Raw genomic sequence first — 10,942 nt, forward strand, 5'->3', positions numbered from 1 at the left:
CGTAAATTAGTGATCATTGGGGAGTATACTACAAGCCTATCAATATTTGCCATGCTTCAGTTGCGTGAAACTTGCATAAGAGCTTTCGCGGAGATAATTGTTGTCAACCGACTCCAATCTGTACAGAATCCGGCACGCCGCGCACGCCTCGTCGTCAGCTCTGTCCACCGGGCTGTTCACCATCCGCGCCCAGCATCCCCGGTCCACGGTCCACGCGGCCAAGCAGTGGTGAACGAGTGGACGTACAGGCGATCAGGCAGGAATGGAACAACACAGATTATACCGCAGTGCAAGGACTACTGAACAATGTGTGGAACGAGACCAAAAGCAGAAGCGCAAGCTCAACACTCCGTGCTCAAAATACAGCAGTTGGTACATACACCAGTTAACAACTCATGAAACGCGTGCTCATGCATGCCATATGAGCGCTAGTTCCAGACTACCAATTAATCCTCCAAAACATAATTAAACTACAGCGTTCAACAGAGACATGGCTTTCCCAAGCCCACAGCAAGGGCACAGCTTCAAGGTGCCTTGTTGGACCCTCACTTTGGGTTCCTCAGCACGATGATGACGGAGTCGCCCCTGAGGAACATCTTGCTGATGAACCTGTCCTTGTTCACAGGCAGAGCTTTCTTCTTGCCCTTGCCAGTCTTGGGGACCTGGAAAGAAACCAGTGACAATCAATCAGATTTAACAAACTCCCAGTGTTATGGGAACAATCATCCTTCCGTAGTTCAGTTTGTTACCTCCGTCCACATTTCCCGCACATTCTCGAGCACCATGTTACAGTGGCGATCAAACGCGCGAACACGACCAAGTAGCTTCTTGTTGTTGCGGCAATTGATGAGCACCTGCAGACATTAGAAAATTAATTCGTTTGCTCGATTGACCAATGGCAGACAAAATGTAGCAGTACAACATAAAAAAGGTAAGAAACATGCTTAATCAACATATTATTCCGACGAATAGGAAAAGAAGATATACAGAAAAACAAAAGCCACAGCAATGACAGCATGAAAAAGCTATAAAGTGACTGCAGCATACACGAGGGTTACTAAATACAGAGGCAAACATTTTTTTCTATGCACCAATGAACATACAGGTTCTTCAATTAGGAGCAAAATGCAGTGAAAACTAGTGCGCACAACAGAGGCTGATCCATGTATGATGTCAATCCCATTCACCTACAGGAGCCTTACACTTGGTACGCAATCAAAGAGCAAAAAAAAAAAAAACCCAGCAAAGTGACCATACGTTTCTAGCGAAGTTACTGCAAGGAAATATGATAGAGTTCACACCTGGGTGTTATTCTTAACACTCATCATTAGGACAGACAAAGGACCTGTGCTAAATTCCTCCTCCTCTTTCTTTCCAGCCTGCTGTAAATAGTTAGAGACGAGATAGTGTTAGCATTGTAATGAACGTATAGATAGATAACATCAGCATTTTCAAGGAACTCTTAATCATGAAAAGACTAAACAAGGATAGAATTGAACTTCAAAAATGCCTATTTGTTGATTTTTGCAAGTCCACCAGACACAAATGACATGCAATCCCACTTGATACTATGTAAAGTAGAACAGTAAAAATTAAGAAACAACACCAAAATATCAAATAGGACCAAATGCTTAGATATAACAATATATTATTTGAAGAGATAGATATAACAATCTGAATAACTAGTTATCAGTTCAGTACTTACTCATAGAGGTGAGATTTGCTACAGATACATAAATTATGCATACCAATAATTCTAGAAGAAATCGGATTTCTCTCGGAAAACGTCACATGGTTTTAAGTTTTCAAAATTTTGGTCACATCCAGCTCTAGAAAAGCTGGTCAAACCAGCTATCTGAGACCGTATCTTCAGCAAGGGTAACTAAAACATTTGATCATCGACAAGATTCAGAATATATTTGCAAGTACCCCATATCATCAGGTTAACAGAAAAAAGTGTGTAGCAGGCTGACTTACTTATAGAAGCTTAAGTTCTTGATCAGTTACTGTCAAGATTATTTGTTAGTGTTAGGAAGCCAGTATGCATAGGATTACTCAGATCAATTCTGTTTCACTTGCTCATTGAAACAAAATAATCGTTTCACAAGTGAAACAGAGACTTGCATATTTTAAATGCAAATTGGTCGCAGATCCCAGTAAGTTATTATGTTAATGGAACTCCTTAGCTTAAATATCCTTAAATGCATAGAAATTGCATCGTGCTTCAAGAATAGAAAGTAAGAATTCAATGTACTAGTACTTTCACGAGATGTACTGGTTAGAATCAGCCAATTCCGTGCCTAAGAGCCAAATATTTTAAAGATCCACCTCACAACTAGCTAGCCTATTTCTTGGGTAAGGAACACAAGATGGAACAAACGAAGTTAAAAAGCTTCAATGCATCTTAAACTAAATTCTAACTGAAAGGATGGAATTTCCCATACTAGTAGTAAATCTAGACAACAAATCTGTATTTTGAAGAGCAGAAAGAGAGCAACTTACATTCTCATCCGCCATCGCCTTGCCTCCTGGCTCCTGCGAAGGGGAAGACGAAGGGCAGCCTGAGTTTGACGCACGCAAAAAACTACAAAAGCAAAAACAAGCTGACATCTAGAACCGGGTACTAAACGGAAGCTAGGGGCGCCCCTATCGAGGAAGCAATGGACGGCGAAATCACAAATCTTGCAGCTAAAGAACGACCCTAACCGAAAGGCGCACCCTTAGGATTGGGCTCGGTAGTACAGCGCCGGATTCGTACCTTCTCCGCGTCGACGGCGAGCTGCTCCGGGTGTTCTTGGTGCGCTGCTAGAGGCGAAAACCTCGAGAATTTTTGGGCGTCCTTGCCTTCCCTCTCTGTGTTTGAGTGGCGGCGTGGTCAGGTCAGGACTGCCGATCTGCTGCGGCATCAGAGGCGGTTGAAGTATTGGGCCGGGCTAGCACTCAGACAATTGGGCCGCTTTTCTTTTATGGAGCCACATGGTCCTCTTGGCGGAGTCTTATTGGGTAACTGAGTCCACTGGCCCAACTGAGAAGGCCCAAACTATGAAACTGAACTGGCCTAACAAAATCCCACTTAAAAAACTAGCCTAAAATGCAAAATCAAATTGAAACGACGAGGGGTGCCGACGATCCATGCTAGCTAGCTATAAAAATATTCATATTATATTTTTATCTATGTAAAGATAAGTTAATGTTAGAAGAGAGAAAAACTAGCTATTAATTTATGGTCGGTTTATAATGTATTTCAAGACATAGGTAGGCTTTTAATAAATAAATTAATGATTTGTCACTTAAAAGATTGATACTTTGAATATGATGTGGGATCATCTGAGTCGATGACTATAGATTAGAGTGATAAATAAGCGAAGCTACTCCTTAATAGTGGTAAAAAATCAATTGGTTTGATTTTTAATATCCTATTACATAAGAGGAAATAATATAATCTATTATATTATATATAGATTATATAAATAATTTTTATAGTCAGTGGTTAGAGACGTTGAGAAGATCAAAATTATGGCGGTGTCCTCCTTGCTGCCACGCCGCCGACTCGAGGAGGCAGACCAGCAGCAGGCTGGCGGCCACGGCAGCGGCGTCGGGCTCGCGGCCTGCTGCTCGGAGCGCCGCGGGTTTGTGATGCGAGGAAAGAGAAGGAGAGAGAGGGAGTGTCAGTACTGGTGGGCCCAACGAGCGAGCGACGTCGCTAGCGCTGACTGAAGCGCTCGTACTTGCCTCTTTTCACCCTCTTTTCTACATGAGCAATTGGGACGTGGAACCTTAACAAAAGCTGAGGACGTGGAAAGATTCCAAAAGATTTGAGTATATGGAAGAGAAAACATCTGTCTATTACGGTAGACTAGTCATCATTAATTCTATTACGAGCAGTCTAACTATATTTATGTTTCCATTTTTGGAAGTTTTTACAGGGATTTAAAAAAAATTAGATTATTATTAGTCCAGATTTTGGAAAAAAAAATATAAACTTACTAAATAGAATATGTTATGTAGGCCAAAAGATCAGTGGATTGGGTATTTAAGATCTTAATATCTAAAATAAGTGTCTACGTAGTAAATAATTATATAAGCTAATTAATGAGAATGGGGTTTGACAGAGATTACTTAGAAATAAATATCTAGATAGTAAGACTATTGCTCACGTAGAAAAGAAGCTAGATAATTCATATTTCTGGTCAGGTCTAATGAGTGTAAAACTACTTTTTAAAGTTTAGATAATTTTAGACTACATAATTGGACACAAATTAGATTTTGAGTGTATGGATAGGTTCAAGCACACCAAGTGAGCAATATCCCATTATGTAGAATATTGTTCATAGAAAACATACGACCATATTAGAAGTGTTAAACTCAAACCCTTTCAATGTCTCCTTCAGAGGACTTTGGTGAGAAATAAGTTAGAAGCAGTGCATAATTTAGTGGCAAGAATTGCATCTGTTCAACTTAGTGACTTAATTGATACTTTCAGATGGTAATTACATCAGAATGGTAAATTCTCTGTTCAATCAATGTATATGGTTGTAATAGATTCAAATATCATAGATCATAACCAACATGTATGGAAACTAAAATTGCCCCTTAAAGTCAAGATATTTATGTGCTTCTTGCATAATGAGTAGTTTTTACAAAAGATAACTTAGTTAAATGAAATTGGCAAGGTGATGAAAAATATTGTTTTTTAGTCAAAATGACACTATTCAACATCTTTTCATTAATTGAAATTTGCTAAGTTTATCTGGAGAGCTTTACAAATCACTTTTGGCTCACAACCTCTTCTTAGTATATCCAATATGCTTGAATCATGGCTAAATGAAATATGAATGAAGCTCAAAAAATAAATTCTGGTTAGGGTAAGCGTTATTTGTTGAGCACTTTCGCTCAATCGGAATGATGTTGTGTTTGATAAAGCACATAATCAGACTTTTATGCAGGTAATTTTTAGGACTACTTAATGGATTCAGTTCTGGGCGTTGCTACAGAAGGAGGAGTGGGGCACAATACGTACCACATGCCGCCTTTTGGAGATAACGATTATAGATATCTTCATCAAATATGGATAGAGGTTTAACAATAGAATATGTTTTTGAGATGAACATTATCTATCTATTAAATCTTATTTGTTTAGATGGTGAATTGTGGCTATATTGTAGATGTAGTCTACATCACAGAAAAATTGTGCAATAGTGAACGACTTTGTATATCTTCAGATGCAGCGGCTGGAATATGCTTTATTCCATTATCTGAAAAGCTAAGGTCAGCTCTATTGGAGCTGCCCTTAGCGATCTGACCATCTGAATCGGAATCAGAATCTATCACCTACGTCGCTACATGAGACCTGTTGTAGTGGCACCCATTAATGTCGTTGTCTGGAGTATATGCTTACGCACCATAGCCTCCTCATATTGGTGTCATTCTCTGTTGCGAAAATACCCTAGCCCTGAGATATTTAGATGATGTATTGTGGCCTTACTATAGCGATCATAGTATCTCGGTTATCACGTCACATATAAAGGGGTGAAAGGCCTAAAATACCATCTACACACATTGTTGTAATATAATATCTTAGGAATAGGCTGGTAATTTACCCTAACCCTTCTCTCTATAAAATAAGTCCTCAAGGGCAGAGGAGAGGAGGTCAAATTTGGACCCATGACATCGACTATGCCTCTCTTTCTCTCTCTCTTTCCTTTTTATCTCACTATTCTTCTCCAATCTTGAGCCTCTCCTGTGGGGAGGGGCTCTCGCCGCACTCTGTTTGTGACACATTTTTGTGCACCAACAGATGACGCTGTTCGTTGGGATGGGACAAAGAGCCTTCCTGAAGGGAGGAAGCAAGAGAGTATGGGGAAGTGCTTCTTGCTGCTCTGCACATTCCTCTGTTTTTCTTGCAGTCATGTCATCCATGCATCTCTCTTTTCATGAGAACGGCATCAAGCACCGTGAAGCAAGGCACAACAGCGGCAAGCGACAGACCACCAAGAGGCAACACATCGTTGCGATGAGCAAGACAACCGTGGAATCAGTGCGCACGTCGTGCTACAGAAGCACCTGCGAGGTCTACCTGCCAGTAGTGGCATGTTCCTCGCCACCGTCATCGCGTGGGCATGCAGGCCGTCTCCAGTCCTAGCATGCCGCCAACCATGTGAGAAAAGTGTGGTGTGCATGCGCAAGCTCACATCTGGCCGCACCATCAAGCGCGAGCCGTCGCACGTCCTTGCACGCAAACCCTCCAGAAGGAACACAAGGACCTCTTTGACCCTTCCGGGTAGGCACTAGGTACGCATCATGGTATGTATTGACTTCTTGTTGGGAAGCATGCAGAAGGCAACATTGTTGAGCAAGAGAGGTACAAGGTGTGATGGGATCTATCATAGTAGCCTTACACGCTTTTGACCCGTCACAAGCTAGATAGCTGCTCTCATCACCATCTAGTACATCCTATCACCGCGAAAGGCCGCTAGGGGCATGGCAAGAGTATTAATCTATGCACTCCATCTTTTCCTATTATTTGCAAGCACGTATCCACAATACACATACCACGTGTCAGACTCACAAGTTCTCAGTACCACACGCAACTTGCATGCTATGTGAAAACAGTTAAGTCATAGCTGCATAGATAAAAAATAGTGGCCATATGATGAGGACATCACTCCCTCGGATACATACAATGATCCTCCATTGAACTTTCAAGGTCCAATCACAAGAGCTCGCGCACGACAATTAAATTTAGAGGTGAGCTCGTTCCTAAGCAACTCTTTATATAATTTTGAGAATAGATTACTACCTAATGATTATGTGTTGTTTAGGAATCATGGAGAGGACAAGGAAACACATAGAGGAAGGCTTGGAGGCGTGGAGGAGCAGCTAGGACGTCCAACAACAGCAGGAGGTCCAGTCCAACTCGAGTCCGAATCAGCCTCGGCCTCCAGGACCAGCGAGCAATAAAACGGACGCCCAGGACGCATCCGGACTCCGTTTTCGACGATTCACATATGGTTGGAAAGATAATTTCATAAGGAAACCAATGGCGTTGGTTTGAGGTCCAAATTCCTTCTGAGTCAACGGAAAACGTCGAAACAAGTCAGCGTCCAGAATCTGTCCCGGTGCTGCGTCACCGTTTTTGGTCCGTTGGGCCATATATCGTGTTGGAGTCCATTAGGGACGCGTCTAGGGGTCCTTGGCCGACCCTAATCCTTTATATACAGTAGCCGCCGCCCTAATTAGGGTTGGGTTTTGCTTAGATTATTCTGTCCAGAACAGTTTCGCCGTTTCGTCGGTTTGTGAGACCCCAACTCGTGAGATTAATCATTCATCTGCAATTTGGTTGCATTCTTCCTTGTTCTTGCTTGTGTTCTTCGATTCGCAGGCAAGGATTTTAGCCTTCTTGGCGAGGTCAACCGTGCAACGCCGGTTGATAACCAGAGGAGACGTGGTGCTGCGATTGCGGGGTTTCGGATCGTGTTGTTCGGAAGCCGGATCGACTTGTGTCTCGTTTCCACCAAATCGAGAGTTACCAGAACCTTTCGGAAGATCGGGAACCCTTGTTCATATTAAGTGGTATTCAGAGCTTCAGGTATACCGTCAGGTTCATATCTACCCTTAGTTTCGAGTGTTTTTCGCCTTCGTTCCATAGTCCACTGCCATATCGTTTTTTTTTCCTGTCCTATAACCCTTCCGCGCCTTTAGCTTTTGCATATTTCAGTTTCAGAGTTCGTCGTGTTGAGTTTGTGTCCTGGTCAAGGTCTTGTTGCTGGTTAGGTCGTGTTAGAGTCCAGTTCGTGTGTTTTCCCCCACCGTTTCCATCAAACCCTAGCCTCCGTCGCATATTTTCCCCACTTTCTTCCCGTTTTGTCCTCTAATTCGGAGTCGTTTCCCAAATCGGGCATAACTTTCGCATACGAACTCCGTTTTCAGAAAAGTCATAGAGTTTTTCGCATCGAAACAGCGTGTTAGAGTCCAGTTCGTGTGTTTTCCCCCACCGTTTCCATCAAACCCTAGCCTCCGTCGCATATTTTCCCCACTTTCTTCCCGTTTTGTCCTCTAATTCGGAGTCGTTTCCCAAATCGGGCATAACTTTCGCATACGAACTCCGTTTTCAGAAAAGTCATAGAGTTTTTCGCATCGAAACAGCGTGTTAGAGTCCAGTTCGTGTGTTTTCCCCCACCGTTTCCATCAAACCCTAGCCTCCGTCGCATATTTTCCCCACTTTCTTCCCGTTTTGTCCTCTAATTCGGAGTCGTTTCCCAAATCGGGCATAACTTTCGCATACGAACTCCGTTTTCAGAAAAGTCATAGAGTTTTTCGCATCGAAACAGCGTGTTAGAGTCCAGTTCGTGTGTTTTCCCCCACCATTTCCATCAAACCCTAGCCTCCGTCGCATATTTTCCCCACTTTCTTCCCGTTTTGTCCTCTAATTCGGAGTCGTTTCCCAAATCGGGCATAACTTTCGCATACGAACTCCGTTTTCAGAAAAGTCATAGAGTTTTTCGCATCGAAACAGCGTTTCGGATCCGTTTGTCCCCGCTTTGTCGGGTTCGGCGAAATCAGAATTCCCAAATTCGCCTCCGAAGTTTGAGTTTTCAATTTCCAAATATTTTTCTCATTTTACGGCTGAACTTCAGAAAATTCTACAGGCCACGTCTTTCACTTGTTTAAGCTCAAATTTTCTGTGGTTCCCTCTTGTGTGCTCCTAAGTGAAAAAAAAATATCAAAAAAATAAGAAGAAAAAGTCGAATTTTCCCAAAAAAACAACGACAGCCCAAAAAAATAGAAAAAAGAGAGGGGCAAAAGAGGAACAATATCTAGAGGAGCACATAGAGAAGGGCAAAGTGAGCTGTGTTAGCGTGTGCTGTTTAGTTCTTTGTTTCTGTTGCTCTTGCTATCCATCATACTTGTTTCTCCACCTTGTTTAACACACATACTTGGTACTTGCAACACTTTAGGCCAGCAACGAGAACAAGTACTTGGGACTATAATTCAGCATTACTATCTGTTTCTGATTTGTGTTCCACATATACATATTTGTTCTCTTTGTGAGCCTTCCAAGCCCCACAGATTCTTCTGAACAGCATTGTTTTGCATCCCTGCAATCGCTCGCACGCCTTCCAGGTATCCTTTGCTTTGCTGGTAAGAACCCGGGTAAGAGCTTGGTAAGGTGTCTACCTTTGCTGATCTTGATTGAGAGGCACCACTCCACCTTTGTAGTACGATTATTAGGGATAACCTTCACTGTTTGTTGTTGTGTTTGTTTCCACAATGTCAGTTGAAGGAGATAAAACGCCAAAGGACTTCAAGGAGTGTGTCAGCCAAGAGCAGCTACAAGCTGTTGTAGACAATGCTCAGAAGGAGATGAGGGAGACAGTCATCAAGGCTGTCACTGAAGCGATAATTGAAATGAAACTCGCAAACGCGGTTGAGCGGGTGGACAAACGGTTATCCGAGCTCACCGACAGGGTAAATGCTTTGGAAAACCGTCCTGTGCACAACGAAGATGTGAATGGAAGCAACACCGGTGATGAGTTGTATGATGACGATGTTAATGTTGATCCAGCGGCGACATTGCAAAACAGATTACGACGTCGTCTTCGCACTAACACCACAGGTATGGGTGGCGTTCCACATCACCACCACCATCGAGGTATGTATAATCGAGCTCCTGAAGATCCTTATGCTAAGATTAAATTTACTATACCTTCTTTTTCGGGACATTATGATGCTGAGGGATATCTTGATTGGGAGATGACAGTAGAGCAAAAATTTAGTGCCCATCAAGTACCTGAACAACATAGAGTTAGACAAGCCACTAGTGAGTTTAAAGATTTTGCTATTATTTGGTGGACTGGTTTAGCTGCAGATGGTGCCACACCTCGTACATGGGAAGAGCTTAAGGTTGCTATACGTGATAGATTTGTTCCCCCATCTTATCATAGAGACTTGCGTAAGAAATTGATGCGCTTAGAACAGGGAGATAAATCTGTGCAGGATTATTATGGTGAGCTTCAAAAGGGCTTGATGCGTTGTGGCATAGTAGAGGGAAACGAAGATTCTATTTGTCGATTTTATTCGGGTTTGAGACGTGAAATCCAGGATATTATTGATTATAAAGAATTTAACAATGTCAACCAGTTGTTTCAGTTTGCTATGCTTGCAGAGAAGGAGTTGCAGGGGCGTGAGCAGCAGGGCAAGTACAAGGCCAGCACCACATACACGCCACGCACAGGACCATCCTTTGGGCTGTCCAAACCATCCACTTACAGGGCACCCTCACCAGCGAGCAAGCAACAAGCAGCTACGGCACCAAGTCCTGTCACTACACGACCTTCGGGCTCAGGTAAAAATTCTGTTTTGCAGGGACCTTCCAAGAGTGCTTCCTCTGTTGCATCAACGGGACGCACCTCTGGCATTCAATGCCGTCGCTGCCATGGATTCGGTCATGTGCAGAAGGATTGCCCAAGTCAACGGGCATACATTGCAACGGAAGATGGGTACATCAGCGCCTCTGACATTGAAGAAGAAGAAGAACCAGTTGTTGAGGAGAGCAACGAAATCTTGGGCAGTGATGACACAGCGACCTATAGGAGCATCATTGTGCAGCGGGCGCTTAGCACAAAGGTACAACAACCAGAGAAGCTGCAACGCCATAACTTGTTCCAGATTTTCTTCGTCGTCCAAAATCGGCGAGCACGTGTCATCATCGATGGAGGTAGTTGTAATAATTTGGTGAGTTCAGATTTGGTCAAGAAGCTTGGCTTGACCACACGCCAACACCCCCATCCATATAATCTTCAGTGGTTTAATGATGTTGGAAAAGCTAAGGTAACACAAACTTGCAGAGTTTCTTTTTCCATTGGTTCCTATGCTGATTATGTTGACTGTGATGTGGTACCTATGGAAGCTTGCTCATTTTTATTGGGTCGACCTTGGGAAT

The 10,942-nt window shown here is 42.9% G+C and overlaps 1 protein-coding gene across 4 annotated transcripts; it reads right to left on the reverse strand.

Moving 5' to 3' along the window:
• Positions 1 to 330: 330 nt before the first annotated feature.
• On the reverse strand, positions 331 to 2,909 carry LOC133889841 (uncharacterized). 4 transcript variants are annotated; one of them, XM_062330322.1, is made up of 5 exons: positions 2,759 to 2,909; positions 2,503 to 2,584; positions 1,302 to 1,379; positions 750 to 854; positions 331 to 662 (listed from the first exon to the last, which is right to left on the reverse strand). In XM_062330322.1, the coding sequence occupies exons 2-5, from the start codon at positions 2,515 to 2,517 to the stop codon at positions 546 to 548; spliced, it is 315 nt and encodes a 104-aa protein (XP_062186306.1). In that variant the 5' UTR covers positions 2,518 to 2,584; positions 2,759 to 2,909; the 3' UTR covers positions 331 to 545. The 4 variants fall into 4 exon arrangements, with proteins under 4 accessions (XP_062186306.1, XP_062186304.1, XP_062186305.1 ...); XM_062330320.1 differs by having other exon boundaries at positions 1,302 to 1,382; XM_062330321.1 differs by having other exon boundaries at positions 2,503 to 2,535; positions 2,759 to 2,908.
• Between the last annotated feature and the right edge of the window lie 8,033 nt (positions 2,910 to 10,942).

The sequence above is a fragment of the Phragmites australis genome, chromosome 13 (genome assembly GCF_958298935.1).
Source record: "Phragmites australis chromosome 13, lpPhrAust1.1, whole genome shotgun sequence".
NCBI classification, from domain to species: Eukaryota; Viridiplantae; Streptophyta; class Magnoliopsida; order Poales; family Poaceae; genus Phragmites; species Phragmites australis.

Coding starts and splice junctions, on each gene's coding strand:
- LOC133889841 (XM_062330320.1), bottom strand. Junction 855..1,301: donor GTGTTAAGAATAACACCCAG/GTGTGAACTCTA, acceptor TAATGTCTGCAG/GTGCTCATCAATTGCCGCAA. Junction 663..749: donor TGCGGGAAATGTGGACGGAG/GTAACAAACTGA, acceptor GTTTCTTTCCAG/GTCCCCAAGACTGGCAAGGG.